The sequence below is a fragment of the Malaclemys terrapin genome, chromosome 1 (genome assembly GCF_027887155.1).
Source record: "Malaclemys terrapin pileata isolate rMalTer1 chromosome 1, rMalTer1.hap1, whole genome shotgun sequence".
Lineage (NCBI taxonomy): Eukaryota > Metazoa > Chordata > Testudines > Emydidae > Malaclemys > Malaclemys terrapin.
Window position 1 is genome coordinate 343,827,033 of NC_071505.1, and position 19,016 is coordinate 343,846,048.

The window sequence follows — 19,016 nt, forward strand, 5'->3', positions numbered from 1 at the left end:
TATAGATGTTGAATCTTAGATGTTGCTCGTTGCTGGACCTTGATGGTCAGCCAGGAGGGTGGAGGAAGCACAGGATTCTTTGTCAGACATGGTAACATTGCAAGGCCAGAGGCCTTCAGTCAAGGGCTACAGCAGCAACTATGGCAGCCGCCATTGCAGGCAAGCAACTCATAGTTTGTATCCAACAAGCCAGCAGCAAGGCTTTTTCTTTTCCTTCAGTTTTTGAAGATGGTGGCTGGGTGCTTCCTCCCCCTTGGAATTCCTCCTTGGGACTCCTTTGGCAAATCAGAATGGACCCTCTCCTTCTGGGGTCACTGGCATCACCCAATGGGGATTGATTGGGTCAGATTTATTGAAACAAAGAACCTCCCCATTCTGGTACTTTCAGACTCAGAAAGTCCACTGATCAAGAAACTTATCCAGTCAGTAGGTCCAAAGGTATTTTGAGAAATTTGAAGTCAGGGTTTAGTCCACAGACATTGTCTCAAACATCCTAAAAAATCCCAAGTCAAATTAATAAAGTGATGCAAGCAAGCAAAAAAGTTGAAATTGAAGTCATAGGAAAACACCACTGTAACGATGCTGCTTTTGGTGAGACACTTCGGAGAGTATTAATTCCGGAAAAATTGCTTAGAGCAGGGCAGTTACAGCCGAAGGCTGGGGTTTCTCCACTTTTAAGGCACACCAAACCAGACAGACATAGAGGACTTTGGTTTTACCCCACTGGCTAACCATAAGTCATACAAGCAATTCCCTTAGACATTCCAGTTTCCCAGTATCACCACCAGTACCATTCGTTATGGGGACAAATGGTTATGAAAACCAATACCCCGGTAAAAGAAAAAAGGTTCTCCCGATCCCAAAGGACCAAGCCCCAGACCCAGATCAATATACAAATTAGATCTTACCCACAAATAATGCTATTGCCAGTTCTTTAAAATCTAAAGGTTTACTCATAAAAGGAAAAAGATATAGATGAGAGCTAAAATTGGTTAAATGGAATCAATTAAATACAGTAATGGCAAAGTTCTTGGTTCAGGCTTGTAGAAGTGGTGGAATAAACTGCAGGTTCAAACTCTGTCTCTGGAGTACATCTACAGCTGGGATGGGTCATTCAGTCCTTTGTTCAGAGCTTCAGTTTATAGCAAGGTTCCTCCAGAAGTTAGAAGCAGGATTGAAGGCAAGATGGAGGGGTTTCTAGGGCCTTTTATATTTTCCGCTCGTGGAAGTTCACCCATTTGTTCTTCTGTGGAAAATCACAGCAGCAAGATGGAGTCTGGAGTCACATGCGTAAGTCACATGTCCATGCGTAAGTCACATGTCAGTTTGCAGGCAGACACCATTGTTTACATGTTCGTTTGAATGTTTCCAGGAAAGCTCAGATGTGGATTGGCGTCTCCCAAAGTCCACTGTCAGTTAAGTGTTTCTTGATTGGGCTCTTACTGAGAATAGTTCTTTCTCAAGAAGCTGACCAAATGCTTCACGGAGGCTATTTAGAATCAAACACATTGAGATACAAGTACATAGCCAATATTCATAACTTCAACTACAAAAATGGTACACACATACAGATAGCATAATTATAACCAGCAAATCATAACCTCTTCATAGACACCTCACAAGACAATCTTTGTACAATATTTGCTGCAGATATATAACCATGGTAGCAATAATGATCTATGCAGTCACAATTTGTCAGTAACTTCACAACCACTTATACATATATTCAGGTATGCATTTAGAGCACAGTTCCTTATTCTACAGAGCAATGCTTACAACTTCCCCATTATGTGTTGGTACTCAGTGTCTCAACTTTGAGCAGCATTTTGAAACACAAAATCTGACTGAAAAGTTAGATTTTAATTCACTGAGTAACAGATCTTTTCTTCCTAAAACATAATTTTGGGGGTTCAATTTTAATAGCCTGCTCTATCTGCCTCACACGTCTCATCCTCTGTTAATGGAGGCTGAATAGCTGATCCTGCCAAGCTTCCCAATAAATGTTAATAATTAGTTTGTCTTCATTCATTTTGGTGACTACGTCTCTTTAATTTGTTGCTTTCTTTAGGATTAATTTAGTTCAGTCAGGATGCTCTCCAGTGAAGTGTCCTTTTTACCTTTTCTCACTCATTTAGAGCAGCACTAGGTGGAGATGTGCCCCCCAAGCTGCAGTGTGTCTTGTCCGCTTATTTTTTACCTGACAAGTAACATATGACCTATTTCACCTGCAGACTGAGTTGAATGTCCCTGCCACATAGTCACTCTCTGACTTCTGTTTCTTCTAAACTGCCCGTAAGTTAGTGTTATAGTTACAGGACTAGCAGCTCCTTTTATCTATGGGATGGAAAGGTGGTTGTGTGCCAATTAATTTTATCCCTAAAATTATTAAATTTATTTAGAGACGAGGTGGGTGAAGAATATATATTTTATTGGACCAACTTCTGTTTGTCAAAGAAACAATCTTTCAAAAAGAAAAGCTCTGTGTAGCTCAAAACTTATTTCTTTCACCAACAGAAATTGATCCAATAAAAGATATTATGTCACCCACCTTATCTCTCACATATTCAGGGACCAATATGGCTACAACAACACTGCCAACAAAATAAAATTATTTAGTCCAGAGCAGGGGTGGGCAAACTATGGCCCACGGGCCACATACGTCCTGCCAGCCATTTTAATCCAGCCCTTGAGCTCCCGCTGGGGAGCAGGGTCTGGGGCTTGCCCCACTCCAGCGCTCCAGCTGAGGAGCAGGGTCAGGGGCCACTCCAGGTGGCTCCCGGAAGAAACAGCATGGCCCCCTCTGACTTCTACACAGAGGGGCAGCCAGGGGGCTCCGCTCTGCATGCTGCCCCCGCCCCAAGCACCACCCCCGCAGCTCCCATTGGTCAGGAACCGCAGCCAATAGGAGCTGCACAGGCAGTGCCTGCAGACGGGACAGCGTGCAAAGCCCCGTGGCCGTGCCTCTGCATAGGAGACAGAGAAGAGACATGCCACTGCTTCCACGAGCCGCTTGAGGTAAACGCCGCCTGGAGCCTACACCCCCAAGCCTCTCCCCGCACCCCAAACCCTGCCCCAGCCCTGATCCCCCTCCCACTCTCCAAACCCCTTGATCCCAGCCTGGAACACCCTCCTGCACCCCAAACTCCTCATCCCCATCACCACCCCAGAGCCTGCACCCCCAGCCGGAGCACTCAACCCACCCCGCACTCCACCCTCCACCCCAGCCAGGAGCCCCCTCCCGCACGCTGAACTCATCATTTCTGGCCCCACCCCAGAGCCCACACCCCCAACCAGAGACCTCACCCACTCCTGCACCCCAACCCCAATTTTGTGAGCATTCATGGCCCGCCATACAATGTCTATTCCCAGATTCATAGATTCTAGGACTGGAAGGGACCTCAAGAGGTCATCAAGTCCAGTCCCCTGCCCTCATGGCAGGACCAAATACTGTCTAGACCATCCCTGATAGACATTTATCTAACCTACTCTTAAATATCTCCAGAGATGGAGAGTCCACAACCTCCCTAGGCAATTTGTTCCAGTGTTTAACCACCCTGACAGTTAGGAACTTTTTCCTAATGTCCAACCTAGACTTCCCTTGCTGCAGTTTAAGCCCATTGCTTCTTGTTCTATCCTCAGAGGCTAAGGTGAACAAGTTTTCTCCCTCCTCCTTATGACACCCTTTTAGATACCTGAAAACTGCTATCATGTCCCCTCTCAGTCTTCTCTTTTCCAAACTAAACAAACCCAATTCTTTCAGCCTTCCTTCATAGGTCATGTTCTCAAGACCTTTAATCATTCTTGTTGCTCTTCTCTGGACCCTCTCCAATTTCTCCACATTTTTCTTGAAATGTGGTGCCCAGAACTGGACACAATACTCCAGTTGAGGCCTAACCAGCGCAGAGTAGAGCGGAAGAATGACTTCTCGTGTCTTGCTCACAACACACCTGTTAATACATCCCAGAATCATGTTTGCTTTTTTTGCAACAGCATCACACTGTTGACTCATATTTAGGTTGTGGTCCACTATAACCCCTAGATCCCTTTCTGCCATACTCCTTCCTAGACAGTCTCTTCCCATTCTGTATGTGTGAAACTGATTTTTTCTTCCTAAGTGGAGCACTTTGCATTTGTCTTTGTTAAACTTCATCCTGTTTACCTCAGACCATTTCTCCAATTTGTTCAGATCATTTTGAATTATGACCCTGTCCTCCAAAGCAGTTGCAATCCCTCCCTGCAAACTTAATAAGCATACTTTCTATGCCAATATCTAAGTCGTTAATGAAGATATTGAACAGAGACAGTCCCAAAACAGACCCCTGCGGAACCCCACTTGTTATGCCTTCCAGCTGGATTGGGAACCATTAATAACAACTCTCTGAGTATGGTTATCCAGCCAGTTATGCACTCACCTTATAGTAGCCCCATCTAAATTGTATTTGCCTAGTTTATCGATAAGAATATCATGCAAGACCGTATCAAATGCCTTACTAAAGTCTAGGTATACCACATCCACAGCTTCTCCCTTATCCACAAGACTCATTATCCTATCAAAGAAAGCTATCAGATTGGTTTGACACGATTTGTTCTTTACAAATCCATGCTGGCTATTCCCTATCACCTTACCACCTTCCAAGTGTTTGCAGATGATTTCCTTAATTACTTGCTCCATTATCTTCCCTGGCACCGAAGTTAAACTAACTGGTCTGTAGTTTCCTGGGTTGTTTTTATCAAATCCTCCCAGCCTTAGGGGTACATGGCTTTTCCTCCTCCACCTTTGGGGGGATTCCTCATCACTGGTTGCCAGGGCAGTATAAAGGTTCTTCATCACTGTGATCGGTGGGATTGGAGTAGGGGTGGAGCACTGCCTGTTGCCATAAGTAACCAAAATCCAGTGTCCTCCCTGTGACAGAGCCATATCCTCCTCCCCCGGTGGCATGACAGCAGCCCTCTCTAGCTGGATAGCTTTCTCAGCCTGGAATGTCTCCATATGAATACTCTCAATGAATTCCTCATGGGCATGGATGGAATGCCTCAGCCTAGCCACCTACTCCTGTAACTCTTCCACCTGCTTTCTGCAAGATTCCACCAGCAGGCACCTTTCACACTGGACAGTCGTCCGTGTCCCCCCCCCCCCCCCCCCCCCCTCCCCAGCCTGGCTTTCTGAGAGTGGGAAATGCAGTCCACATTCTCTGCAAATCCACACCAGGATCTGGGAAGAGACATCCATGGTTACGTTCTGTCTGGATACAGTTGCAGGTAGAGGAGACAGGAGCAGTGTTGGTACTGGCGATGTGGCCCTTCCTAAGCATGGTGATTATATTATGATTCCCTCTTACAAATTCTCCTGTTTGCTAGCTCCTCTTGGTCGGTTAGCCTCTGGCTTTTAAGGCCTTCTCTCCTAGGTCAGCCCTACCCCCTTGTTAATCACACAGTGGGAGGGTGATCACAATGCTGACTGAGGCTAATCAAAGATGATCAAGGATGATCCAGGGAACAAAGGATCAAGCAGTCCCCAAACACTCAATCCCAACTGATTCTGTAACTTTAAATAACCTGAAAGAGAGAGGAAAATAAGCAGTCAAACAAACTCACTAACCTCAAGGTTACTTCTCCTGAACTGCCTGTGGGGTGCTTTTCTCTTTTTAAGTTAACAAGAGATATACTTTCCCCAAATGATTGTGAGTCCAGTGTTAATATAGCATTAGAAAACAAGACTGCTAATAAATGGGTATAGAAGGGCAATGAAGGGGTGACCTGTCTCCTCTCCACTCAACCCCACCACCTTCCCTTCCACAAGGATCTGGGCTGGCAGTTTAGTTTAATAAGAAGTCAAGAAACTTTAATGAAAGTCTGTTTCATAAACACAGAGCACATTTGGGCTGCTCCCTTGGCGTGAGAGTCCAAAAACAAACTTAAAAAAAGAATTTTCCCAGTTACTTACAGAATCCCAAAAATCTATCCTGGGATATGCCTCTTACCTCAGAGCCTGAGCAAATGAAAAAGGTTCCTTCCCAGAGTCTCATCAGCTTATAGCTGCCCAGTCCTGCCCTGGCCAAACTAACTCCCTTGTGGCTTCTCAGAGTCAATCTGTCCATCCTCCTTTCCCCAGGACTGCTTGAGTTCTCCTATAAGGAATCAGCTGCTTAAGGTTCCTTCTCTGTGCCAGATATCTCTGGCTGACTCATTTACCAAACCTGCTCCAGGCTTCAAGTCTCCTGCAGGGCAGCTCTCTTGCTCCATCTCACTTTGCTTTCTCACAATGGGCAAAAGAATTATGTTTCAGGAAAGGGAAGTTCTGTTGGTTATCAGGAATAACATACAGTTTGTTTACTATGCTCAATTAGAATCTTAACTAAACCTATGAACTCAAAATATTTAAATTCATTACTTAGAAGAAGTCATTTGAGGAGATGTCTTAAAACAGGCCAATTAAGGAATTTTAAGAATCTAAAATCCAATTAAATCCCTACTTTTTCTGTTACCAGTAATTGGTATTCTCTCCAGGAATTCTAGGTTCTCCAGGAGTATAGGGTCTAACCATTTGGTACCTAAAAGGAGAAACCATTAACATCTTTAATTACAAAAGCATTTCAATATCACAATAATACCAATGACAAGAGTCTTTAAATCTAATCCATTGACAGCATTCTCGTTAACTTCCTCTCACCTCTTCTCCTTTCAGGAGGTTGTCCTTGGGGAGGTTTTCTTGTGGCTTCTCTGATGATAGCTTCTTTGTTCTTCTTTTGTATCTGTAGCACCTTGTTTGTAGAGGTAGACACATGAATTGATGAGTATTATGTGTCATAGCAGAGGCTGTGAGAGTGATGGGTGCTCACTTCCAAGTTTTTTATACTCTTCTTGAAACTATAAAAAATACAAGTTCTTTCAATTTGGTTTATATTTAAAGTTGGCTGCTTGTCATCCTTTCACTTGCTCCATGCTTTCAAGTGTTGATTTTTGTGAAACCTTCAGTTTCTAACTATGCAGTCTGCTTAATGAATGAATAATGCATATGCTTCTAATTGGCTTTGTTCTTCTGTGGCAAAAGAGTACTAGATAATTTTTGGAGTTTTAATTCTTTCTTTTTATCCAGTCCATTTTCTGAGCTAGTCCTTCAATTTTATTAGATTCAACAGGTCATAAAATTCTGTTTGTTTTTTTCAAAAAGACCTAATGCTCCCGTTCTTTAAAAGTTTAGTTTTCTAAACAGTCTCTTTAAAATGCAATAATGTTTAAAGAGCATCTGTAGCTTATATAGTTATTAAAGAAGTTGTTGATTTTTCATAATAATTTATGGAGAAATGATTCCTTTTATCTTCCTGAGTTGGGTTAGGGAGTTGCTTATATATTGTTAAATAATTAAGTAATCCCCCACTAATATAAATATTCTATACTTTAAATGCCTTCTTGTATTATTAATCAGTTTAGTAGTTTATATTATTAGATTCCATACTGGTACATACAACATTTTACCATTGACATAGCAATGATATTAGGAAATTATATTAGAAACTTTGCATTTAGATAACATATATACAAGCATGCATTTCAGAAAGCTGTTTGTAAGAAATAAACAAAAGATTTATAACTTTTCTAACTATATATGTTTTTTTAAAGGCTTTTCTTTGAAAAAAAAGAGAAAGGAAAGGGTTCACTTTATGCTTAGAGAACACATCCCTACATTCCTCTATGGAATATCCTGAATAAAGAACATCTTCACATTCTGTTACAGGACCAAGTTTTCCTAAAATATCTTCTTTACAGTGTTTGTTTTCTTGAGATAAGGATGTATATCTATACCAATCTGTACCAATCTGGTAATCTTATATCAGGCTGATGTGTCCTGGTGTTGATAAGACATTCTTTTTACTTAGTTGCTTTTTACACCAAATGGTGTTTACCAGTTGCTGTTTTCAGAATTAAAATTCCTATCAAATATTATATAGAAAGCACCCATCACTACAACCATGTTTACATCTATAACCAAAAAAAAAGTAAGAAATTGGCATAGAAAGTTAAAGCAAAATAAAATTCAAAACGGGGCTTTACTGAGTTTGTATATACCCTCTTGGGAGTCATAAATATGGTCTTATCTCCCTTGACACTGGGGGACTTATCCTCAGGATGACAGAAAGCAGAAGCCTCTTGGAATTCCTTTGATTAGTTTGAGTACCTCATAACGTAACTAACTAAAAACATAATATGTATTGTTCTATTCACCAAGCATCCTGGTTACAACAGACTTGTATATATATCTTAATATTCAGGAAAGATGTGAATAAGTTTGTAATTAATTTATATTGTAAAAATAATTTAATACTCATTTTTGTTTTGGTATTGAAGTATCTCCACCACAGACCCCTCTCTGGTGTCTCTGAGCACATTCTCCTTGCTTGAGATTCTCCCGCTCTTCAACCAGGTCTTGGGCATGGTGAATCAACCATGATTCCTCAGTAGGTCTGACTGAGTTTTGCACCTTCAAGTCTTTCCTTTGTGGGTTGTGACCAATGGTTAATACAATCACCAGGCAGATGGTGCTGCTGCAACAACCAACTCCTCATCCTCCTCTTCTTGACAACAGTAAAGATGAATGACCTCCTACACTGCACCTTCTCTGAGCTATGAGGAGCAGAAAGGGCTGAAGTGCTGGTTTGTAGCAAGCAGGGTCAGGATTGCAGGAGAAGTTGGCTGCTGTCCAACTAAGACTGTCCTAAGACTGTAGGCTCTATTTCTTAAATGACTCTTCAAACCCCTTCCTTTTTCCCCTGAAAACTTGCTTCCACCCCTTCTGCTTCCTCTTACCACACCTTTAACCTCTGATTCCCCAACTGGCCACATAGTCCAAAAAGATCACATAGAATCATTGAAATTTTGGCATGGAACCCACCCATGTTGATGCAGGGCCAACTAAACCTAGACCATCCCTGATAGGTGTTTATGTAACTGGTTCTTAAAAGCCTTCAGTGACAGGGAATCTACAACCTCCCTTGGAAGCCTGTTCCAGTGCTAGACTACCTTTATAGTTAGGGCCCTACCAAATTCACAGCCATGAAAAATGCATCACAGACCGTGAAATCTGGTCTTCTGTGTGATTTTACCCTATATTATACAGATTTCATTGGGGAGACCAGCGTTTCTCAAGTTGGGAGTCCTGACCCAATAGGGAGATGTACGGGGGTATCAAGATTATTTTAGGGGGTTGTGGTATTGCCACCCTTACTTCTGTGCTGCCTTCAGAGCTGGGTGGCCAGAGAGCAGTGGCTGTTGGCTGTGCAACCAGCTCTGAAAGTGATGCCCTGCTAGCAGCAGCGCTAGAGTGCAGGTGGCAATACTATATCATGCCACCCTTAATTCTGCTCTGCTGCCTTCAAAGCTGGGTGGTCGGAGACTGGCAGTTGCTGACTGAGGGCCTGGCTCTGCAAGCAGCAATGCAGAAGTAAGAGTGGCAATAACAAGCCATGCCATCCTTACTTCCGCAGTGCTGCTGGAGACAGCTCTGGCTTCAAAGCTAGGCTCCCAGCCAGAAGCCACAACTCTCCAGCTTCCCAGCTTTGAAGGCAACACCGCCACCTCTAGCAGCGCAGATATAAGGCTAGCAATACTGCAACCCTCCCTACAAATAACCTTGTAACCCCCCACCGCCACAAGTCCTTTTTTGGTCAGGACCCCTACAATTATAACACAGTAAAATTTTAGATTTAAATAGCTGAAATCATGAAATTTACTATTTTTAAAATCCTATGACTTTGAAATTGACCAAAATGGACCATAAATTTGATACGACCCTATTTATAGTTTTTCCTAATAGCTGACCTAAATCTCTCTCGCTGCAAATTAAGCCCATTACTTCTGGTCCTATCTTGCAGTGGACATGGAGGACAGTGATAACTGTTCTACGTGTATAACAGCCCTTAACTTTGTGGAAGACAGTTTCCAGGTCCCCCTTTTCCCTCCCCTCCCTGCAGCTTTCTTTGCTTAGCGCTAAACATACCCAGTTATTTTAACCTATCCTTCATAGGTCAGCTTTTTAAAAACCTTTCATCCTTTTTGTTGCTCTCCTCTGAACTCTCCAATTTGTCTACATCTTTTTTAAAGTGTGGCTTCCAAAACTGGACACATACTCTAGGCGAGGCCTCACCAATACCATCACGCACCACAACTCTCACACAGAGTACTTCAAATCTCATATAAACCTTTAAGCAACTGTTCTTGTTATTTTTTTCTTTCAGAGATGTCTTGTGTGGAAGACTGCAGTGTGTTAATGTTAAAAAAATACCTCAAATGAAAAGTCTTGGGTCCATAGTTCAAACTCCAGTTGATGATATCTTGTGTTGGGGTACAGAATTTCATGCTGGGAGGGACATGGTGGATGTTGGCTCAGTGATAGATGGCACAGCATGTGGCGATAACAAGGTACTGTAGTAAGTATAGTTAGATTTGTGAATGGGGTGGAACAGAGATTAAATGGAGAGGGAGGCCTTGAACTCTTCCTTCCCAATTCAGGTTTCTTTCTGTCCCCTTACCTGAAAAGCCTCAGAGATCCCTACAAGGACACCCTGTTCTCACCCCCAAGCAGCATGTGTTCTATTCCTTTTTAAGCCGTGGATGGAGAAATGATAAGTAGGGGTCTGGGGTTCACTGCACTTTTGAAAATTCCCCCGAAGGGCCTTTAAAAATCTGTCCCTAGATGTATTCTTCCCTCCTGAAGTTTCTAAACTGTCTGAATCCATCTTCATTTGCTCAGTATATGCCAGAACATGACTAAAAAGACAATATTCTCTAGGAAAAATGTTTTTTTACAAAAAAGTTCATCTTGCAACATTCTCTGAGTATAGTTAGACTTGAATTAAGCCTTCTCTGCCTGGATATCTGTCTGGATTTGAACTACAAATCTAGATGCAAAATCCTTAAGTGTTAAAAAATAGTGAATGCAAAAGAGCATACAATATGGGCAGACATCCAACTGGACAGATATCCAACTGGAACAAATAGACCCTGATAGGGTCTGGGGTCTATTTGTTCCATCACATGTAAAGATACAACTGGTGTGATGACCGAGTCCCATGTTATTCTTCCATTGGGTGGGTATACAGGAGTTTATCCACCTAATTAGCTGCTTATATGTCCACTGTGAATGTATTTTTTTTTGATAGCACAATCCAGTCTCCTAGGTGCATAGTACACACTATCTCGGGTTAAGTAAGTAAATCCATTTATTCATGTCTGAATATTGGTGACAGACATTGTAGCAGAATATTCTGAAGCCTTCAATATCCACTGTAGCTGAGTATTTAAAAGAGCTTTTTAAAATCTGCCTTAAAAATGGGGAAAAAATCCAGGACATTTAAAAATAACACCATTTATCCTTCAGGTACTGACCCTGTGCACGCTCCACTTCCAGTGGCCCATGTGCCTTTGATCAGAGATTTTCAGCAGCAGTATTTGTTTGGCCCTCACATATGCTGCAGACATCGTCAAGCCCCATATTGAGGCTATATAGAGTTACGGGAGCAAACCACTCCCAGTTCCTTCTCAGCTGCCTCTCCCTGAAATGAAGGGTCTGTCATGCCCACTGCTTTGCCCAAAGCTTAGCTTTAGCATCCTCTAGTGTTTAGTTTAGTGTGGTTATTGATTTCTACTTTAAGTATTATATTCTAATTTCTTTACTTCATTTGAGGGTTATTTTTCCAATCCTGATCCCTTCTGTTCCCCTCCTCCCTACCTGCGAGTTTCCCCTTGGCAATTGTAACTAGGGTATGGCAGGGTCTCTAGGATTCAAGCACTGCCTCACCTGCTAGGAATCTATCCCGATCAGTGGTGGTCACTCATTTCCAGTGCATTTGTTGTCTGGGGGACATGCATATCCCACAAAAGTGCAATATTTGTTCAACTTTTAAAAGCATAGCTAGAAAAATATAGGGAAATTAGTCTCAGACTCCTTATGATGGAACACTTCCTTTGCTATGGATCCAGGCCAAGATACCTGCCCCGTACATCAGTCTCTGAGCAAGTATAGTACAGCATTAACTTTCACACCTCGTTCATCCAGAGTTTCATGGCAAAAGACATCAGAGGGTACTAGGAAGGGCCCCAAGAAGAGAAGTTAGAGTTCTCCTCATAAAACGTCTGTTTCAAAAAAGCCTCTGTGTCCTCAGAAATCAAATCAGAGATCTCATGTCCTAGACTGGGTACTGCTTAGGTTCCAGGCTCCTAAGTACTCCGAGCTCTTCAAAGAGCTATGGTACCAAGCATACCTCGGTACTACCTAAGCATAACTGCATCAGCAGAGATTTTAAACATTTGGCTTTCAGAAAGGCTGCATTGACAGAGCTTCCTGTGCTACTCTCGGTAGCTAGACAAGTGACCCAGACTCGTTCGGGACTGACGAAGTCTAACCAGACATCTCATGCTGCTTCAGTACCTCCAAAGCACTTGACAACTTCTGTAATGACAGCTTCCACGAGGCGGGACCTCTTAAAGCAAGCTCCACTCTATTGAAAACTCATTCATTCTCTATGCAAATCCACCTGGTACTGCAGAAGTTTAGATATTCAAGAGACTTGTTGGTCTCAGACAAGCTGAAGTCTTCCACTTAATAGGTGCCAAGTGCATGTTGATACTGAGATTGACAGGGTCACTGGGATTGGATCTTTCTACAGTACCACCTGCTTCTCCAGTACTTTCCGAGCTAGGCAGACCTCCTCCTCTCGATGATGTTGAGATTCCCTCTCTTCAGATTCCCAAATTTCTGAGCAATGTTCCCCTACCTGCCAACATAGGAACCACCTCCCTGACACCTTTGTGGAAAGAGAGGCCCTAGAGACAAGACAACCCATGTGCCTTCTTTTTGGTATGAGCAGCATTGGCTGCCATCTCCTGTGCCTTATGGCTCCCCTCTGTGGCTACACTGGGACCCTTGGGCCACCTATTGAAAACAGTTTTCAAGAGTCCCAAGTTTTCCTTTTGGTGACCACCAGGGGAGATGGCCTCTTGCTCCATCTCCTCTTCCTCAACAAGCTCAATTGAAGGAGAAATTTTGATGAGAAAGAGGCATGAGCAGACAAGAAAGGTCACTCCACAAACAAATATCAACTCTTCTCCAGATGAGGCCATGATGCCTCCCCCACCTTCTTTGGCTGACAATTTTTTAAACAGCTTCAAGAGCAGATGAAACAAATTGCTGACTTGCCACAGATACCGTTAGAGGAGCTCCAAGAGTTACGGCATAAGTTTTAGACATTCTGAATTTGACAGCCTCACCTTGAGGGACTTTACCAGTAAATGATGCTTTACCAAAACCCTTCAAGACAATCTGGCAAACCTTGGCAACGGTACCACCTACATGTAAAAACTACAGAAAAGGATTAAATTTCTGCCAATAAATCTGAATTTTTATTTCTGCAGCCTTCACCCAACTCCTTGGTTGTCAAAGCCGTCAATGAACCTGGCAGACAAAACCAAACTAAATCTATAAAATATGATCCGGAGCAAAAATACCTCAACCTGTTTGGCCATCAGAGTTACTCATCTGCAGCCCTACAATTTTAAGATAGTGAACCACTGAGCTGTGATTGTAAAGTATAACCACACCAACTATATGGATTTCAACAGCTTTATTTAACACCTTTCTGTGGAACATCCTGAACAGTTCCAGGCTATCACAGCTGAGGGTGAGCTCTTAGCAAGAACTTTATTAAAGCATCCTCAGATGCAGCTGACTCTGCAGCTTGTTTAATTTCCATTGCAGTTGTCCTGCATTGAGCACCAAAATACTGTGGAAGACCTTTCCTTTGAGACTGCAGAGATGTGAGGGAGGTTCCCACACCTGACCATTCTTTTTAGGTGACAAATCTGAGGAACTGTCCTGGACTGAGGTGTCAATAGAGGTTGTTTTGGCACAAATTGATAAATTAAACAGTAATAAGTCATCAGGACAAGATGGCATTCACCCAAGATTTCTGAAGGAACTCAAATATGAAATTATGTAACCTGTCATTCAAATCAGCTCATTTAACAGATGACTGGATGAAAGATATATATGATACCAATTTTTTAAAAAGGTTCCAGTGGCTATCCTGGCAATTACAGTTCAGTAAGCCTAACTTCAGTACCCGGCAAACTGGTTGAAACTATAGAAAAAAACAAAATTATCAAATACATAGATTAACACAATTTGTTGGGGAAGAGTCAACAAGGCTTTTTTAAAGGAAAATCATGCGTCGCCAACGTATTAGAATTCTTTTGAGGTCAACAAACATATGCACAAGAGTGATTGAATGGATACAGTGTATTTGGACTTTCACTAAGCCTTTGAAAAGGTGACTCACCAAAGGCATTTAAGCAAAGTAAGGAGTCATGGGGTAAGAGGGAAGAGCCTGTCCTGGATCAGTAACTGGTTAAAAGACAGGAAACAAGGGTAGGAATAAATGGTCAGTTTTCAAAATGGAGAGAGGTAAGTAGCAGTGTTCCTCAGGGATCTGTTCTAGGACTGATGCTGCTCAACATATTCATAAATGATCTGAAAAAAGGGGTAAACAGTGCAGTGAAAACAGATGCAAAAAATCCCTTTAGCTTCTCTGCAATGGCCTTATCTTGAGTGCTCTTTTAGCACCTCGATCATCCAGTGGCCCCACTGACTGTTTGGCAGGCTTCCTGCTTCTGATGTACTTTTTTTTTTTTTTGCTATATAGTTTTTGAGCCTTTTGCTAGTTGCTCTTCAAATTCTTTTCTCACCTGCCTAATTACTTTTTGCACTTGACTTGCCAGAATTTATGCTCCTCTCTATTTTCTTCAGCAGGATTTAACTTCCAATTTTAAAGGGTGTCTTTTAGCCTCTAACCCACCTCTTTTACTCTCTTGTTTTTAGTCATGGTGGCATTTTTTTTTTATCCTCTTACTACTTTGTTTTAATTTGGGTATGCATTTAATTTGAACCTTTATTCTAGTCTTTTTAGAAAGTTCCCATGCAGCTTGCAGGCATTTCACTCTTGTGACTGTTCCTTTTAATTTCCATTTAACTTGCTTCCTCATTTTATTGTAGTTCCCTTTTTTGAAGTTAAGTACGAGTGTTGGGTTTCTTTTATTACCTCCTCCCCCGCCCCCGCACACACACGGATGTTACATTTAATTATATAATGCTCGCTGTTTACAAGTGTTTCAGCTATATTCACCTATTGGACCAGATCCTATGTGCCACTTAGGACTAAATCAAGAATTGCCTCTCCTCTGGTGGGTTCTAGGAGTAGCTGCTCTAAGAAGCAGTCATTAATGGTGTCTAGAAATTTTCTCTCTGCATCCTGGTCTTCAATATCTTACCTAGAAGCCTAAATGTGGCCTCCAGACCCTCTTTCCTCCTTTCTCTATGTCATTAATACCTATATGTATCACAACCACCAGCTCCTCCCCAGCACTGTACATAAGTCTGTCTAGTGCAGTGGGGGGGATAGCTCAGTGGTTTGAACATTAGCCTTCTAAACCCAGGGTTATGAGCTCAATCCTTGAGGGGGCCATTCAGGGAACTAGGGTAAAAATCTGCCTGGGGATTAGTCCTGCTTTGAGTAGCAGGTTGGTCTCAATGACCTGCTGAGGTCCCTTCCAACCCTGATAGTCTAAGATGTCTCAATAAATCCACAGCTTTCATGCCCAGCAAGCCATTCACTGTATGGTTCTCCCAGTCATCACTAAGCCAGCTATTTATGTTTCTAATGTTTGAATCCCCCATTATTATCACCTGTCTCTTCCTAATAACTGGGATTCCCTCCCAAGAGGTATCCTCAGTGCGAGAGGATGCCATGATATGGAAGGAGGATGTCCACTGTGGGACCATTTCCCTCTGTTCCAGTTTGATGTTCTCCTTCCAAGATTTTCATCCTCCTAAACACCACAGAGGCTGTCAGACTGGGGCAGGGACCACTCTACTGTGTCCAAGAAAGGCTCATCTGTGTACTTCTGTGTCCCTTAACTCCTCCAGTTCAGCCTCTCTGGTTTCAAGAGCCCATACTCAGTCACTGAAGGCCATGACCTTTTTGCACCTGATGCACACATATGCTACCTGCCCACAAGGTAATCCTACATCCTGAATTCAATGCAATAAACTGGATAGTCCCACTCTCCTGCTGGACTTCTGCATGCATTCTTTTTACTCCTGCAGCTTTTTTCTTTTGGGGGTTGTTGGGTTTTTTGATTCACAAAACACCATGACCAACAATATCACCAGGCACTTATTCCAGGATTATGAATGGGAGCTGGATTTACATTTTTGTGACCTTAGGGTTTTTAAAGATGGACCTTTTTGCCACAGCCACCAACAGGAAGTGCAATACATTCTTCTTGGGAGGAGGGAGGGGTCCTCACTCATTGGGGGATGTGTTGCTCATTCCTTGGATGAAGGGCCTTCTCGATGCATATCCTGCACTACTGTTGATTTTGAGAGTGTTTAAGATGGTCAAATATGACTATGCCAGGGCCATTTTGTTGTCCAAGGGTGTCTAAGACAAGTCTGGTACCCTTAGGTGATTCACCTTGCCTCTTTCTTAGTGTTGTCTTTTTTGTCCATTCCCCACCTGTTGTCTTAGGACCCCATTTGGACTCTTCAATCCAATCTGGGAATTCTTCATCTCAGAGCTTGGTTATTCAATGGTTCTTGGAGATAGAGGCTTCCCGTTCTGCAGAGGTAAAACAAGTAGTGTTAAACAGTATGAAGATGTCCACACAAAACACTTAGCTTCAGAAATGGAAGAGATTTCACCACAGGTTTATCCAGTGATAGTTTTACCCTGTTAACACTTTTCCTCTATGATTAGTCTTTGGAATTGAAAAAGTCAAGATTCTCCATGAGTTGTGTCAAGATTCACTTGGTAGCAATAACTGACTTTCATTCCTCTGTTGAGGGATTCTCAGTGTTTCCTCACCCCCCTAACAGCAAGATTAATTAAGGGGCTGATGAACCATTTCTCCACCAATTAGAGAGCCCTCCCTTTTATGTGATCTACACTTGGACCTTATTTGTCACATGGACCCCCCCTTTGATCCATCACCTGGAAGATGGCTTTCCGGGTGGTATCACTTCTGCATGAAGAGTTGGGGAACTAGGGGTGTTATCGGGCATGCACCCCACATTGGCCCATCGAGAGCTGGGTGGGACCAGATGGTTCTAAGCTACTAATTAGGCTGCAAGGCAGAGATTTAATTGATGAGGAACAGGCTCACCTGGATAGGACATGTGGGGCCTGTAGAAAGCTAGATTGCTGGAGAGGGGCATGGCAACTAGGGAAGGGCAGTCACTCCATGGAAGGAAGGAGTGTTTGTGGCTGCAGGAAGGCAAGCTGCTCAGACTTCCTGAGAGGAGGTAATAGGGAAGATGGCGAACCCAGAGAGCGGGGGAGCCAATTAGGTAGGAAAAAGCTTGGAGAAAAAGCAGCAAGGTCACAGACAGGCAGGCCTAGGCTATATATAATAGGGTCTCTGGGCTGGAACCCAATGTGGAGGGTGGGCCTGTGTTTCCGTACCAGACACTGGGTAGTGACTCGGGACCCAGGAGATGCCTGCCAGACAGCTGGCCTGGAAAGACTTTGATTTCCCCAGAAGGAGAGGGACTTGGTAACTTGGCGAGAGTGCCAAGCCATGGACTGGAAGTGGCAGCAATGAGAGCAAGAGAGGCTGCCTACAGAGAGAAGAGGAGGGTGCAGCTGAGAGCGACCAGCAGGAGGTGCCGCGAGTACATAGGGAACCTGTCACAGTGGGGCTTTAATTTAGTCTCTCCCATTACAGTATTCTTCAGGAATAAAGTTTCATTACGACCATGTTCTAAGTTTCTCCCAAAGGTATCTTCTGAATTCCATATTGACCAGATTATTCAGCTTCCAGTCTCCTTCCTGAAACCATACCAGACCAGGGAGGGAATTGTTCTCCATGCTTTGGATGTCAGAAGGGCATTAACCTTCTGTCTGGAAAAAACTAAACCCTTTTGAAAGTTTCCCAGACTGTTTGTTTCATTTATGGACAGATCCAGGGAATCCACAGTCTCCATTAAAAGTTTCTCAAGGTGGATCTCTTCTGAGGTGCTAGCCCATTCTGCAAGATCCCAGTCTCTATCTAGAGCATTACTGAAAGATGTTCTAGTGGCTGAAATGTGTGGAGCGGCAGCCAACACTATGCGTTGCTTCACGCAACCAGATCACATGCTGTAATTGGCAAATGAAGTTGTGTCTTCAGTATAGGACTCAAATCCAAAGCTCTGTTACCTTCCCTCCTTCACCTGTGCTTCTGAGTTTCATCTTGTGGGCCTTCATGGTAGAGAAGGAACTGAGGGCAGTTCCCCAGCACAGCTCAATGTATTCTTGGTACCGGGCATGAGGATGTCTGGAGCACATGAATGTGCCGAATGGGTATAGCTACTGAATGTCTCCAATCAAAGGCACATGAGGTGCATGCACAACTGAAATGGAGTACCCATAGGGATGCAACTCTTGAAGAACTGCAGTTACTGCACAAGATGAGTGATCTCTCCTTCTGTACAGTTTCTTTAACTCCGGCGCTGGTAACTTTTCAATCAAAGAATCTTTTCAATCAAAGAACATCAAAGAAAATCTGTAGTTTGAAGTAGGACCTACCTCTTTTCCCCTCATCTTCTAGGAATTTCAGGATGATGTCCCATCTGACCCAGTAGCTACTCACCTCCTTGCTTTCACCTCCCCATATGATCTTCAACTATGGATTGATTTATAAAGCACAAATCTTAATCCTAAATGTCCATTTGATAGTCAAGAGATTCTCTTTTGTGCAGCTGCTCATTGGGAATCTCCCCAGCAGGTATTCTCCTTAATCCTGCAAAAGGCACAGGTTATAAATGACAGGCTAGTTGTCTCTTGAGTAATCCTGAAAATATGGCCAAAATGATTAAATCTGACCAGGTGACAAGGTAACAGGTGAAGATAAGAAATGTAAATGCAATGCAATGAATAAAGGGGGAGGCAGTAGAGGAATACAAAGGAGGGGGAGAAAAATGAGCTACG

At 43.0% G+C, this 19,016-nt stretch overlaps 1 protein-coding gene across 1 annotated transcript in view; it reads left to right on the forward strand.

The window, feature by feature from the left end:
- The window catches only part of LOC128830151 (disintegrin and metalloproteinase domain-containing protein 20-like), a 191,173-nt gene that overhangs the window by 120,757 nt on the left and 51,400 nt on the right, over positions 1-19,016 (forward strand). The window contains exon 16 of the mRNA XM_054015910.1: positions 10,233-10,416. Within this exon, the coding sequence (XP_053871885.1) occupies positions 10,233-10,416 (184 nt within the window). The remainder of the gene's footprint in view (positions 1-10,232; positions 10,417-19,016) is intronic.